This window comes from Dermochelys coriacea, chromosome 12 (genome assembly GCF_009764565.3).
Source record: "Dermochelys coriacea isolate rDerCor1 chromosome 12, rDerCor1.pri.v4, whole genome shotgun sequence".
Taxonomy (NCBI): Eukaryota; Metazoa; Chordata; order Testudines; family Dermochelyidae; genus Dermochelys; species Dermochelys coriacea.
The window spans coordinates 10,825,526-10,838,878 of record NC_050079.1 but is presented as its reverse complement, the minus strand read 5'-3'; the positions used below and the strand labels follow the sequence as shown (position 1 = coordinate 10,838,878).

The following is a 13,353-nucleotide window of genomic DNA, read 5'->3' as shown; positions in this document are numbered from 1 at the left end:
CACCTCATAAACTCCAAGAAAGATAATTCAACTGGGCAAATGATGAAAGACACACCTGAAACCAGCTCCTTAAAATGTCATGACTAAGCTTCACTTTTAAAAGTATTTTTGGGTGGGTAGGGTAAGGATTTATTTCTTGTGACTAGGGAACAGGTTAAAGTAGGAGCATACATCTAGTTCTGATTTATAAACACATTCCTATTCGTTTAAAATTTTTAAAGTATCACACACACACACACACACACACACACTTACTTAAAGCTACCTTCCATTTAAGGTGATGGAAAGGGGCAAATTAAGCAACAGAACTGAAACCTGTATACTATAAATATAAGATTTAGTTAATAACTCCCAGCTATCAGAAGTGGAAAGTGCACTGACCCACGAACAATTGCCTATACAGTCCCATCCACAGATGGGGGCAGGTCTAATTTCACATATTTTCTTGTTACTTTTGCACCTGAGGTTTTGATGCAGGACATAATTCTACATAATAAATAAAATAAAAATAAAATCTCATGTTAAAAGCCAGCAGGGAAAAAAAATGAAAATAAAAATAAATGTAGTTTTAAAAAGTTAATTAAAATCAATATAAAATGGATAAGTAGTAGCTGAAGAGTCACGGTCATATCTGAAAAAACAGGTACACATTACTTTGGTTTGAACTTTTCCTTAGAAGAAAATTTCTCAGGCAAAGCGAAAAACACAGCTGATTAGAAAAACAATAAGATGAATTTCTTAGCAGAATTTTACACAAAATTTACACAAGAGTTTTGTGGTTTTGAAGCCATTAATTCCTCAAACTGTGTAAAATCTGCAAAATTCTTTCTGAATTAGCCAGACCGAAGCAATACAATTTCAATAATGTCAAAGACTACTTGTTTTTTTTCCCCACCCTAATTATCAGAGAAATAGCTCCTACGATATATAGCTAAGTGTTTTCTCTGGCCCAAACAAGATCACATGGCTGATATCTTGCATTACAAAACAAAGTCTACTATAGACCTATAAGAATCTTGGAGAAATTAACGTACAATGATTGTCTCCTTATTCTGAGTGTTTTCCTTGCCTGAAGTTTGCCACTACCTGCAAAGAGAAAAAACAAAACAAAAAAAAAAACCCCACAAAACCAAAAAACCCCATCTGCTTGTAGTCTCTAAAGGAGTGTAAAAGTCATCAACAGGGCTGGTATGGCTGGACAGTCTCATTTACTTACTATTTATAAGCCACACAGATGGTAGCTTGAGGCCTAATGTTACTTGCATCAAGTTTTACATTTTTCCAATGTTTCAGTATAAATTTAATCCCTACTATCAAAGGGATGGAATCTGTACCATTTATTGCTATTCACAGACATTAAATTATCTCCTGAATAATGTTATTTTTGCCTTTGCAAGTGTTCAGTTACAGAAGATAGATTTAAATAGCAGGTGTATCAACAAAGCTCATCTGATATCTGTGCAGGAAAATGTAGGAGTACTAATCTACACATTCAAATAAATGGATATCCTTTGGATGCAGATCAGTTTCTTTATCTTTTTAAAAAAAAAAAAAAAAGACAGTAGATTGATGCTCACTTGCCTATTAACTGGAATTCAGTTCATGTGATAATTATTTAGATAACTACTGATGGCATCTAGAGCATTTGTTCAAGGTAAAACATGGTTTGGAGGATATATTTTGCTGTTGACTGGAATTAGTTGGGCCTTGTAAAATGTCTCTGAAGTAGGTAGATAGATTGGTACCACCCACATTTTACAGATGCATCTCAATTCCTCCCCACACAAGTCACATAGCAAGCCTGTCAATGCTGAAATTATCATTCACGCCTGGGCTCTGACCACTAGGTCACGCATCTAACGTTTGAAGAGAAAAATCAGAATTACTATAATTAACAAAAATGAAATTTCCATAAATATATTTTGGGATGTGCTTATTGTAAAACTTGACTTACTCATGACACAACACACCACCATTGGCTGACCATGGGTATATCTGCATTGCACACTCTTTACAGCAGTGTGTAAGTACATATCCTGCATGCCACCTTCCCCCCCCAGCCTGGGTATAAACAGTGGTGTAGATGGTGAGGCACTGCTTAGGCAAGTAAAGACACACCTAAACCCTCCATATAAGTACACTACATGGCTCTCTATACACCCAAGCAGTGCCTCCCCAATCTATATTGATATTTTTAGTAGTGTAGTGTGCTGCTATTTTCCCTGCTGCCAGAGCCTTTCCCTACTGCAGGGAAAGGCTACGGTGGTGAGTAAAGGCTCTGGCAGTGGGGAGACAGTGGGGAAAGTTTCCAGTAGCTCCCGGTTGCCTCCCCTCTGCCAGAGCCTTTTATTGGCACATGTAACTAACTACACATCGCAGTGTGGACTCAGCAGGCTTTTCACTGTGGCATGTGGCTACATGCACCCTACTCCCCCCCACCACCACCACCACCAGTGGTGTACAGTGCAGACATGGCCCATACGACAACTAATGCATAGCCAGCAGGTCCCTTCCTCTTTTTCCTCAAAGCAAAGATTTAGTAAGATTGACACAGAACAATAGCTATCGGAAGTCCAAGTCACAGAAAGATAGATGTTGAGGAGAGGGACTGGATACTAACCTGGTATCCCTGGAAGAAACTGAGAATTTCCTTCATTCCTGTGTTATAAGGCAAGCCCTGCATACGAACTAAAGCTCCAGGCTGGGGCAGCATTGGAGTGTGTGTGGCTGAGGCAGCAGCTGCTACTGCTGCAGGAGGAGCTGCAATATACCCCACTGTGGTAGGCGATACCGGAGGACTGAAAAGGAAAGAGCGAAGCAGAATGGTTATCAGTGACCAATGGGTGGCTTTAGGGCTTGGGGTAGGAGAAAGGTTTGAGATGGGTCAATTTCACTGAAGTTTCAATATTAGCTTGGTGGAAGAGCTCCTGAATGCTCTTCATTTCCAACCCTACTGCAAACCTACAAAGTGCTACATCAGAGTAAATACAAGTCAGTAGTTCTAAACCACCAGGCTAGCAGATAATGGCTCAGTACATTGGCTATTTAAAAAACCAACGACAGGTATGTCTACAAATGCAACTGGAGATGGGACTGCAGCTTGTGTAGGCATACCCCCAGCAGGTATGGCTAAAAATAGCCATGAGGTGAGGCGTCATGGACCCCGGAAGGGGCTATGAAGACGAGTATGTACCCAGGAATCTGGGTAGGCTTATACAGCCCATGCTGAAGGCTCTGCCAGCATGTGTTCAATGCCATTTTTAGCCACGCTAGCTAGATTAAAGCTAGCACCGGTATGACTACCAAGTTGCAATCACACTTCACATAGCACTGTAGACATAGCTAGTGTCTAAAATATCCTTGCTTGCCTGAAGGAGGCTCGATCCCCTCCGGCAAAGGCTAAGCCCTATTAAGAGGCCTAGATGAAGCCCCCTAGGCCATCATTGCCCCGTTGATAAACATCAGCAACTCTCAGGACTGTCAAGATCAGAAACACAAACTAGAGTGTCACCCATGTGGACCAATAGTTTCCTTCGTATAAAGAAATGGATTCGGAGATCCAGTAGCAGAAGGCAACCAAGCCCCACGGTACCTGGGGTAGTAAGCTGTGTAGTTCATATAAAGCTGGGCAGCTTGAGCCGGGTAGTAGGTAACAGTTGGAGGGGCAGCAGCAGAAGCCTGGGGAGTCCTGGTTGTCGATAACAGGGCTTGTGGCTGGTAAAGTGCCGCTTCTGCTGGGATCACTGCTGCGGCTGTTTGGAAAGCAGCGTACGCTGGTGGAGAAAGACCTAAACAAACAAACCAGAAAAACAGACCAATCAAAACAGAAAGTGGCCTGGGGTGGGAACAAGATGGGAGAAGCATTATTTATTCCAACGTGATTACTATCCATGCTAAGAGCATCTGACCACAGTGAACTAAAGCTCACCCGTCTGCCCTAAACCCTCTCTCAATGGAGACACCTATCATGTCAACAGGAAGGACAGGATTTCTGGGATACTTGGATAAACAATACCTACCAAGAGCATGAAAAGGAGTAGCCTCAGCCATATTAAAATGAATACTAGGAAGCTGCACAGTTAGTCAAAGAAAGTATGAAGCCGCATGAATAGATAATGCAGGGCATTGAACACACATGTGCGCGCACTTATACTTTCTGTTCCTTCTAGCAGAAGTTGCTCTCTGTGGGACAGATTTTCAAAGAAGTTAGGTACACAAGTGTACCTTCAATTCTCAACCAACAGTCTGCATTCAACTACTGCAACCTGATGAGCATATCAGGATATTGTAAATACAAATGGCTAATTAGATTCATTTGCATGCCCAGATACCTGTTTTTATATGAAGATTCAGCATGCGACTGCACACCTAGCTTTTTTTGAAAATTTGGCCACCTATATTTTAATGTTTTGAAAACATACACCACTATCCACATTGCGATTGGGTAATCAAACAAGTTTGAATGGAAATCAGCCCACAATAAAGCCCCAGTTGTTAAAAATATATAAATGCTATGATTATAATTTAAGAAAGACAAATTATTGTTATTTGCTGGAAGTGTTCAGGACACAGTAGGGATAGTAATACTGTTCACAGATGACAGCCAGTAAAATCTATCCAATTTCACCACCCCCACTCCATTAGAAATGTATCCCAATGGATGTTTCCTTCAAAAACAAGCTATCCCCAAGAGTAGCACCTTCTCAATGCTCAGAGGCAGAATAGCAAGAAAATTCACTGGCAGCTATAGTAAAGAATTTCTTTCAATTTGAAAACAAAATAATCCAATTCCAAAACAGGTTTCACTACAGGCAAGTCTACTGCAGAGCTCAGAAGAACAGTACACCCATAAAAGCAAGAGTGCACAACATATTCACTGGCAAGGCATCTCTGACATCTATTCACCACCGAAAACATAATAAAAATGCTTCAATCACTCCCATTATTGCCCAAGGGAACAACTTCCAATCTCAGCTATATACAGATGGATGATTATTGATCATGGCAAAACCCAAGTCAAAAAGGTGAAAGGCCACAGAGCTTGAGCACCTACCACATATCAGCCTTTAGCAGCAGAGAGCAGAAGAATTGGAGACTTACATGGTAACTTACATGGCGGTGGGGATAAGCCACTACGATTTAAAGTGCCACCCATTAAAACAAAGTTCATCTCCTCTCCTGAACACTGGAACACTTCCACATAGCGGTCCTTCATCATTTTCTTGTGACACTTCTGGGCCACCAAAAAGGCCCTATCAGATGATTTCATTTGGATAAAAGCATCACCTGATGGTCGTCCCTGTGGAATCGGGAACAGATCATGCTAAGAGTCACTCGACTTCCCAGAGCATAAAACACCATGGCTGTTCTCAGAGACAGGGAAAAAATCCCTGATGAAAAATGTCTCTTCAAACAAATGATAATTTGTTTTGATTTAAAAAAATATTTTTCAACAAATTTTTGTTAAACAAAATAAAAGTTTGCTCAATTTTGATTTTTAGGGGTGTGTGTCTCTCTCTCTCCCTCCCATACTCCCTCCCCTTTAGTAGAAAAAAAAAAGGGGGGGGGGGGAGTAAGACACTCATTTAAAGAAATATTCTTCCAGTTTTCTGCTACTACAAAAAATGGAAGAAGCTGGAGGGGAAGACAAAATGTAAACCTCTAAAATGAACCCAAAAAACAAACAATTTTTAAAATTAGAAATGAACACTTTGCCATTTTGAATTTTTCATCAAAACCCTCCAAAAATATTGAGACTTTTCAAACCAAACTAGAAATGTTCTCCTTCTTCTAAAACGTTTCACAAAAGCTAACATTTAATCTTCAAACCAGTCCCAATTTAGCGGCTCTACAAAAGCAAGGGCTTCCTGTGGACCACACCCAAAAGTAGGGCTATTACGATAACTTCCTGGAACAGGGCAAAACCGCTTGCTGTTCCATCTTGTGTGGCGGCTGCCTGTTCCCACTGTGGTTCAGTGAACCCAGCAGCTAAGCAGGGATGCTATTTAAAGAGACTCATTCCTACCCTCATGTTTCCCACAGCACTGGACCTACTTGTGAGAGAAGATTTAAAGATAGCCACCAGTGCAGAGTAGACGACGACTGAGAACAGTTCCATCCCCTACCAATCCTGGAAGGGGTAGAGCTCAGAATCATTGATTTCATTTTCCCCTCTCTCCTGCCACCCTTATGTCTGACTCGAAGCAGCAATCAGTGGTCGCTATTAAAAGCTTCACAATGCTAAGATCATAGTAAGCTCTATCCCTGTTTTATTAAAGAGGAGAAGCTACTTTTGCAAGGTCACACAAGATCTGAGTCAGGAAGAGAGATCAGGTCTGACTCCCAGTCAGAAGGCTAGCCATCCTCCCTGCAAAGTTCTGTTACCTGTTGATTAAGGACCATGTGGACTCCATGTGGTTTGATATCCGCTGTCGCGTCTCCCATGAATTCAAGGATGTCATCAATGCCAGCTGTGTAAGGAAGGCCTCGGAGCCGGACACAGTCACGGATGCTGCCAGCAGCAATGGTGTAAGGCGGGGGGATGACAGGAATAATGGGAGTTGGAAGAGTGGGGATGAGAGGTGTTGACAAGTATCTGTTAAGCACCTAATGGCAAAAAACATAAGTGGATGGATAAGAGTTAAAATCCCATATGGGATGCAAATAAGTCTTCAGCATACATTCAAACATAAACAACTGTTTTAGAACAGGCAAAAAAAATGTTGTATATATAAAATAGTCCCAGCTTTCCCACCCTCACCCTTCTTCTCCCCTGTTTTGACACTTTAGTTTCAAATAGTGGGAAGATCTAAATAGAGCCATTGACAAACTGAATTTAGAAGGGTCCATTTAGGTTTTTACCAATCTCATTAAATAAAAGACAAAAGTAGATTATAGTTTATTTTACAGGATCGCAAAATGCAGCATTTGAAAACATCAGGCCTGCTTATAAACCCAAATTGGTCCAATTACCAGTTACAGATACATCATTAAATTAAGGTAGTTCACATACAGCTATGTATCTTTAAAGAAGTTGTTTTTTTAAAATAAAGAAGAGTTCTACTCTCCTGCTTTCCATAGTGGAGCACTTTGTAAGAGCTAAATATTATTACTACTTAGTCAATGCTCTTGTAGCAAGTTCTTGAATAAAGAACAGTAAAGATGGTGGACAACCCTTCTTTCTCAGTCCCCCATTGTTAACATTTTATTTGCTCTCTGATCTCTCCCAAAGGACAAATATAGAGAGCGAGAGAAAGAGATAATTGGAAACACCTTGCACTGCCAGAAGATGCTCTTGGGACTTATTGTTCAAAGCTAATTACAGAGTATGAGTAATAAAATAAGTTAGGACAGACAAACAAGTTACACTGGTAGGTACAGCAAATAAGAGGCAAACTTCAGTGGCAGGCTTTAATTTTGTCAGCAGTGATTCAACCTAGATTGTTGTGCTTCATTAGAAACAGTAGGAGCAATCTAATGCTCTAAATATACACATTACTAAAGGGAAGATTTCTCAGCTATCAGACGGTTATTGTTTTGACTACTGCAATTTTGTCTATTTTAACACTCGCCAGTGAGCTGGTTCTATGGTTAGGGCTCCCCGTCGCCATGTGAACAACCGGACTCCAATTCCCAGAACTGTACTATTGCTCCTTGGATTAACATAATGTCTGAGTGCCTCACACCAGAGACCCCCTCTGGTAAAGCAAGCAGCAGCATATTCATCGAATACAAATGCAGTCCTATGCAGTTCTCCTTAGCCAAGGAGACTGGAATAGTAGGACTTGAGTTTTTAGGTGCTCAAAGAAATTATCCTCCCTCAAGGACACAACATCCAAAAGTAAACAATAACCAACACCACAAGCCAATGTCATTTCATTTACAAAATGGGTTTTACTATAGCTGTGTCAGATTTAATAGACTAGTCTTATGTCTATGGGCACAGTGGTGTTGATAAACACCAGCAACTAACATGTAGCATACATATTCTTCCACTTGCCTCACTGCTTTCTTGGACAAGAGTATACCATATGATATAGCTCAAACAGAAAAAATAAAAAATGCAGAAATTACTGGATGAAATTCTATGCCGTGTGTTATGCAGGAGGCCAGACTAGATGATCATAATGGTCTCTTTTGGCCTTAAAGTCTATTAATACAGTATCCCAAAACAGGTAGTCTGCCATATCTAGAAGTGCTATCTCCTTAAATGTGGTAATTTCAAAGGCTCAGCTTGCTGGTAACAAGATACGTTGTTACTTTCTGAAGTGATGATTAACTGAAGTGGCCCAGGGTTAATTTTTACAAATATTACTAGCTATCTATGAATAGAGTCAGAGAGAGAAAGTAAGTGGAGTAGGGGAGGAAAGGAAAAAAAGTCAGGTTGTTGGGGGAGGGGGGTGGATGTTATTTCTTTGGAAATTGAGAACTTAATATCTATTCTTCAAAAATCTATTAGGCACTTTTCAAAAATTCTAGGTGTCCCTAAAATGACCAAAATTTTAACAAGATCCTTGACTATACCTGTGTTTTAATCACACACCATGTTACAGTTCTATTACAGCTCTTTATAAACCAGCGGTGGGCAAACTTTTTGGCCCGAGGACCACATCTGGGTATGGAAATTGTATGGCGGGCCAGGAATGCTCATGAAATTGGGGATGGGGGGGTGAAGGCTCCAGCTGGTGGTGCAGGAGAGTGGGACCAAGGGGTCTGGAAGGTGGGAGGAGGATCAGGGATGGGGTTGGGGCGCTGAAGGTGGTCAGGGGCGCAGGCTCTGGGCAGTGCTTACCTCAAGCAGCTCCCGGAAGCAACGGCTTGTCCCCCCTCTGGCTTCTACGTGGAGACGTTGCCAGGCGACTCTGCAGGTTCCCAGACAATGGGGCTGGCGCTTGGGGCAGGGGCAGTGTGCGGAGTCCCCTGGCTGCCCCTATGTATAGGGGCCGGAGGGGGGACATGCTGCTGCTTCCGGGAGCCACGCGGAATGGGGCAAGCCCTGAACCCTGCTCCCCGGCAGTAGCTCGAGGGCCGGATTAAAACATCTGAAGGGCTGGATGCGGCTCTGGGCCGTAGTTTCCCCATCCCTGTTATAAACCATTTACAATTGGATGTTACAAATATGTTACAGATAGGAGCAGTGTGTATTATATTTGGGTTATAAGTAGCGGGAGTTATAGATGATTACAAACAACTTGTTAGATTCTAATGATTGATTAACCATGTAGTAAAACATCAATAATTTATCAACCCTTATAATCTATTTATAAAAGTAAATATAATATAAAGTGTTTAGAAGAATTCTGTGGTTAGGCACCTGAATTTTTGAAAAATTTACAAAAAAAACCCCTTAGGTTTCCACTGTTGAATATAAAAATACAAGTTAAAAAATTAAGTCAGTCTCAAACTTGCCAGGCAATGGGAGGAAAAGAAATATATCTGATGATTTCCATTTAATGATATGGGTGGTGTTAAAGGGGGAAAAAAAAAATCAATGGAACAAAAGTGTGGAAACCTATGCAATCAATCAAAATATCTTTCTTGGGATTTGATTTATGTAATAGAAAAGCTGCTCCCACTATACTGTTTTTGCAAGACCTAACATGAAGGTCAGCATTTACAAGTACAGGGTAACATTAGAAGATGACTGGAAAAGGTAAGTTTTCTGGGTTTCATAGCCAGTAGTTACAACCTGCTGGACTTCTGCTGCTGTGCTCCTGAAGAGTTCAATGTAACGTTTTCCAAGGATCTCCTTGTGCTTTTTAAGTGCATTCTGTGCATATTCTTCACAGGAAAACAACACAAATGCATCTCCTGTGGGTCTGCCATCTGGGTACTTGACAAAGAGAAGTCCCTCTTTCCCTCCTGTGACTGGACACTCAGTCCCCAAGAACCCCAAGACATCCTCCAGAGTGGCTGTGAAAGGAAGGCCCCTCATCCGGATGATGACTTGATTCTCCTTGGACAAGAACTGGGCTACTTCATTGGATGTGCCTGGCAGGACAGGAAATAAAAGTGTGTCCATTTAGTTTGGAAACAGTGAGAAACCAGCACAAATAGACCTAGCAAACCAAGGCAGATGGAAACTGCAAGGACATCTCCTGATAAACTACCGGTTCTGTACAGCTCACGGTACCAGAGACTTGCTCAGTAACCACTTCTTCATGTGAAGCTACCCTTGAGTACATTCACTGGTTGCTTAGAGCTGGGGAACAACACAAAACCATTAAAGAATGAGACAGGAGGATTAGTAGCTGGCATTAAAGCAACAAACAACTGACAAGCCTGGAGACTTCTCTCCCTTCCCCTCCCCCCTTCATGCTCCTGGGTACACTATTTTTTAAAAGTGCCACATTTTAAAACAAAATGTGTATGAAAGTATTTCAAATAATTCTATTAGAATTAGCGAGAACCAAGAGCTTATACAAGATATAATAAATCTCCCACAGCAGAAACAACCTAGGCTTCTCTTCTCCCTCTAAGGGTGTGTATACAGCGCAGGGAGTGAGCAGCTGGGACTGTATTAGTCATGGCTGTTCTGGGGTTACAGACACAGGGAGGGACTCATTATAGGGGTATGTCCACACAGCAACTGGGAGGGTGCTTCCCATTACACCTAGAGACACACACACTAGCTCTGCTAAAGCTAGCACACTAAAAATAGCAGTGTCACTGTGGCAGCTCAGGTGGCGGCTCAGGCTAGCCACCCAACTACAAACCCTGGAGCTTGGGTGGGTTTGTACTTGTGTGATTGGCCTGAGCAGCCACCTGAGCTTCTGTGGCCGTGCTGCTACGTTTAGTGCACCAGCTCAGGCAGAGCTTGTGCGTGTCTGCCTACTTGTGCTGGGAAGTACCTGGTATTTGACCCTATGAACTTCTGAAGGGCAAACGGAAAAAGTCCCTTGTTAGTCCTTGATGTTCTCACCCACCTGAAGAAGACCATGTAAACATTACACTTCAGTAAATAGGTTGTGTCTTAAAATTACTCACCTCCAGCAATCTTTAAAAATTCTTCTCCAGTTGCTTTGTAAACCTAAAACCAAGAAAATGGTTATATTTAAACAAACAGAAAAACGTTCAATGGCCAGTACTAAATTGAAAAGTAACATTTTCCAGAGCTCTGTAGAACTTCAGAATGTCTCATTCTTTTTTTTTTTTTTTTTTTTTTTTTTTTATAGCTGTCCAGCTTTAAACAACCAACAAAAGTAACTTTTAAACCTCAAATGAAGGATAGGATTTCCAGAAACAAAACTAGTGAGGGCAGAGGTTCAGTTCCCAGTGACCGTCAATGGGAGTTGTGTACCTAACTCCCTTCGTCTCCTTTGAATATCCCACCCACAGTTAATGAAAGACAATTCCCCCCTAGTTATGTAATACATCTGTAGAGCACAGTATTGCACTGGGGAATAACCATCTGCACTAGTTTAAAACTGGCTGCATTCCCAGCATAGTAGTGCTGATATGTTGTCATGCTGTAGTTCTTTACCTCAATGTATCTGCTACCCATGTGATGCTTATGTCTTTCCAATGCCAAATCTCTCTGTTCAGGGTTGACAAATCGCACAAGGGCTTCCCCATTTCGCCTTCCTTGCGCATTCAAGCAAAGGGCAACACCGCCTCTGAAAAAGCAAGGACCAAAGTAAAAAGGTAAGCTTGAATCATCAATGCCTTATAATACATCATTGACATAATTCCCCACTCTTATTCAGCAGGAAAATACAGAGGCCAGGCTTTAAGAAAGAGCCTGTACTTTCAAAGTTTTTCCACCAACATTTATTGATCCAAAAATCATTCATACATACATCTCTGCTATACAATACACTTCTTTGGTAGATCAGTGAGGCAAGTGTGTTACCACACCATGCCATCAATACTTTACAGTGCTTCCCAAGGGCAGAAAGCATTTTAAACTTCACACACTTGATGCACGGTTAAAAAGTAAAGTAAATTCACAAAGAACTGAAAAGGTGGATTTAGAATTGTAAATTCATAGTGGTAACTTAGGAAAAATCCTTGAAAGAATATGGAAGTTAAAAAGCCAAAAAATGTCAAGTTAAACAAATAAACCTGCAAAGTTTAGAGAATAGTATATAAATATAGAGTTACGGTACACCCAAACAACTTCAATTCTGATCCCTGTAGCTATAGCCCAGGAACAATTAACCAGAACATTATAAAGCAACTTGACTTGGCCCCTTCATGTATTAAAAACAAACGAACAAAAAAAAAAAAAAAAAAAAAAAAAAAAAAAAAACTTATTGGGGCAATTACTCTGTACTGTTCCCCAAAGGTATGTACTTCTCAATAGAGAAATAACATTAAATACACAGCTGTGTTATCTATGTATAAGCCTCCTAACACAGAAATCTCACATACAGTACTGTAGGGCATTCTAATGACTGCCACAGTGCATTAAATTGCACATTCAATCTCTATTAAACCTATACATCAAACTAATTCCGTTTGTATTCAAGCTGTAGAAATAGAATAGGTTTCCCAAATGTAAAAAGATTTCAAAATCTTTAGGAAAAACTTATTCAGAGCTTTGTTAACATATTAATGGAAAAAATCACATCTTACAAAGTAGGTGAGAGTATATCAACTGGAAAATGAAAGTATGGAGGTGCTGCAGAACTAGAGGAAAGGTTGTTCTGGGTTCCTTGGCTCTGCATTTCTAGACTTTTCAAATTTTTCCCCTTCTTAAATTTTGCTTTATTTTACCACTTCTGGCTTTCTTGTCTTTATTATCATTAATAAAACTGCTCAAAAATTTTCTACCTTCTAACTGATATATTTACAACTAACTCCCTCCTCCAGCTTACTCTGTTGTGTCTGGGAATTTCCCTCACTTTTTCAAATGGAAATATGCTGGTACCCCTGCATAATGAAGTATATATATTCACCTCTAAATATGTAAATTAGATTATATCAATTGGAAGCTATGATAAATTAGCATAGCTGCGAGTTAGAATTATACAAACATTTCTTCCAAACAATACTTGTGGGCTTCCGAGCCCATTCTTCTTAAGAGCTAGACTAGAATCCTGAAACATTAGTCCCAAATTAATTCTTCCCTAATTAGCTCATAATCTTTGACTGAATCCTGACTACCGCGCTCTGAGCTTGTACCCGCAGCGATAGCAACAAGTGAATTTGTGGTGCATGTTCTAATGAAAGAAGTCTCTCTTCTTCATTTACTTGTTCAAGAAATGCTTTGTTTGCTTCATAGTCTTGTGAGGAGGGTGAAGATGGGTATTTTTGTTAAAGGCTAAACCCTAAGAATGGGAGTCAGGAAACCTAGATCAGTTCCTCACCCTACCACAAGTCCTGTGTGAGGAATAATCCATTTCACCAATG

General features: G+C 40.7%; 1 protein-coding gene across 9 annotated transcripts in view; it reads right to left on the bottom strand.

Moving 5' to 3' along the window:
• Positions 1–13,353, bottom strand: part of ESRP2 (epithelial splicing regulatory protein 2) — a 63,525-nt gene that overhangs the window by 15,627 nt on the left and 34,545 nt on the right. For 7 of the 9 annotated variants that reach the window (XR_006275155.1, XM_043495061.1, XM_038368263.2 and 4 more), the window contains 7 exons: positions 11,483–11,615; positions 10,987–11,029; positions 9,689–9,990; positions 6,385–6,606; positions 5,101–5,299; positions 3,593–3,788; positions 2,621–2,798 (listed from right to left, as the gene is read on the bottom strand). Coding sequence is in view for 8 of the 9 variants with exons in the window: in XM_043495061.1 (XP_043350996.1) it covers positions 2,621–2,798; positions 3,593–3,788; positions 5,101–5,299; positions 6,385–6,606; positions 9,689–9,990; positions 10,987–11,029; positions 11,483–11,615 (1,273 nt within the window). In the remaining variant the exon portion in view is untranslated. The remainder of the gene's footprint in view (positions 1–2,620; positions 2,799–3,592; positions 3,789–5,100; positions 5,300–6,384; positions 6,607–9,688; positions 9,991–10,986; positions 11,030–11,482; positions 11,616–13,353) is intronic. The other 2 variants (XM_038368265.2, XM_038368268.2) reach the window with 1 other exon arrangement.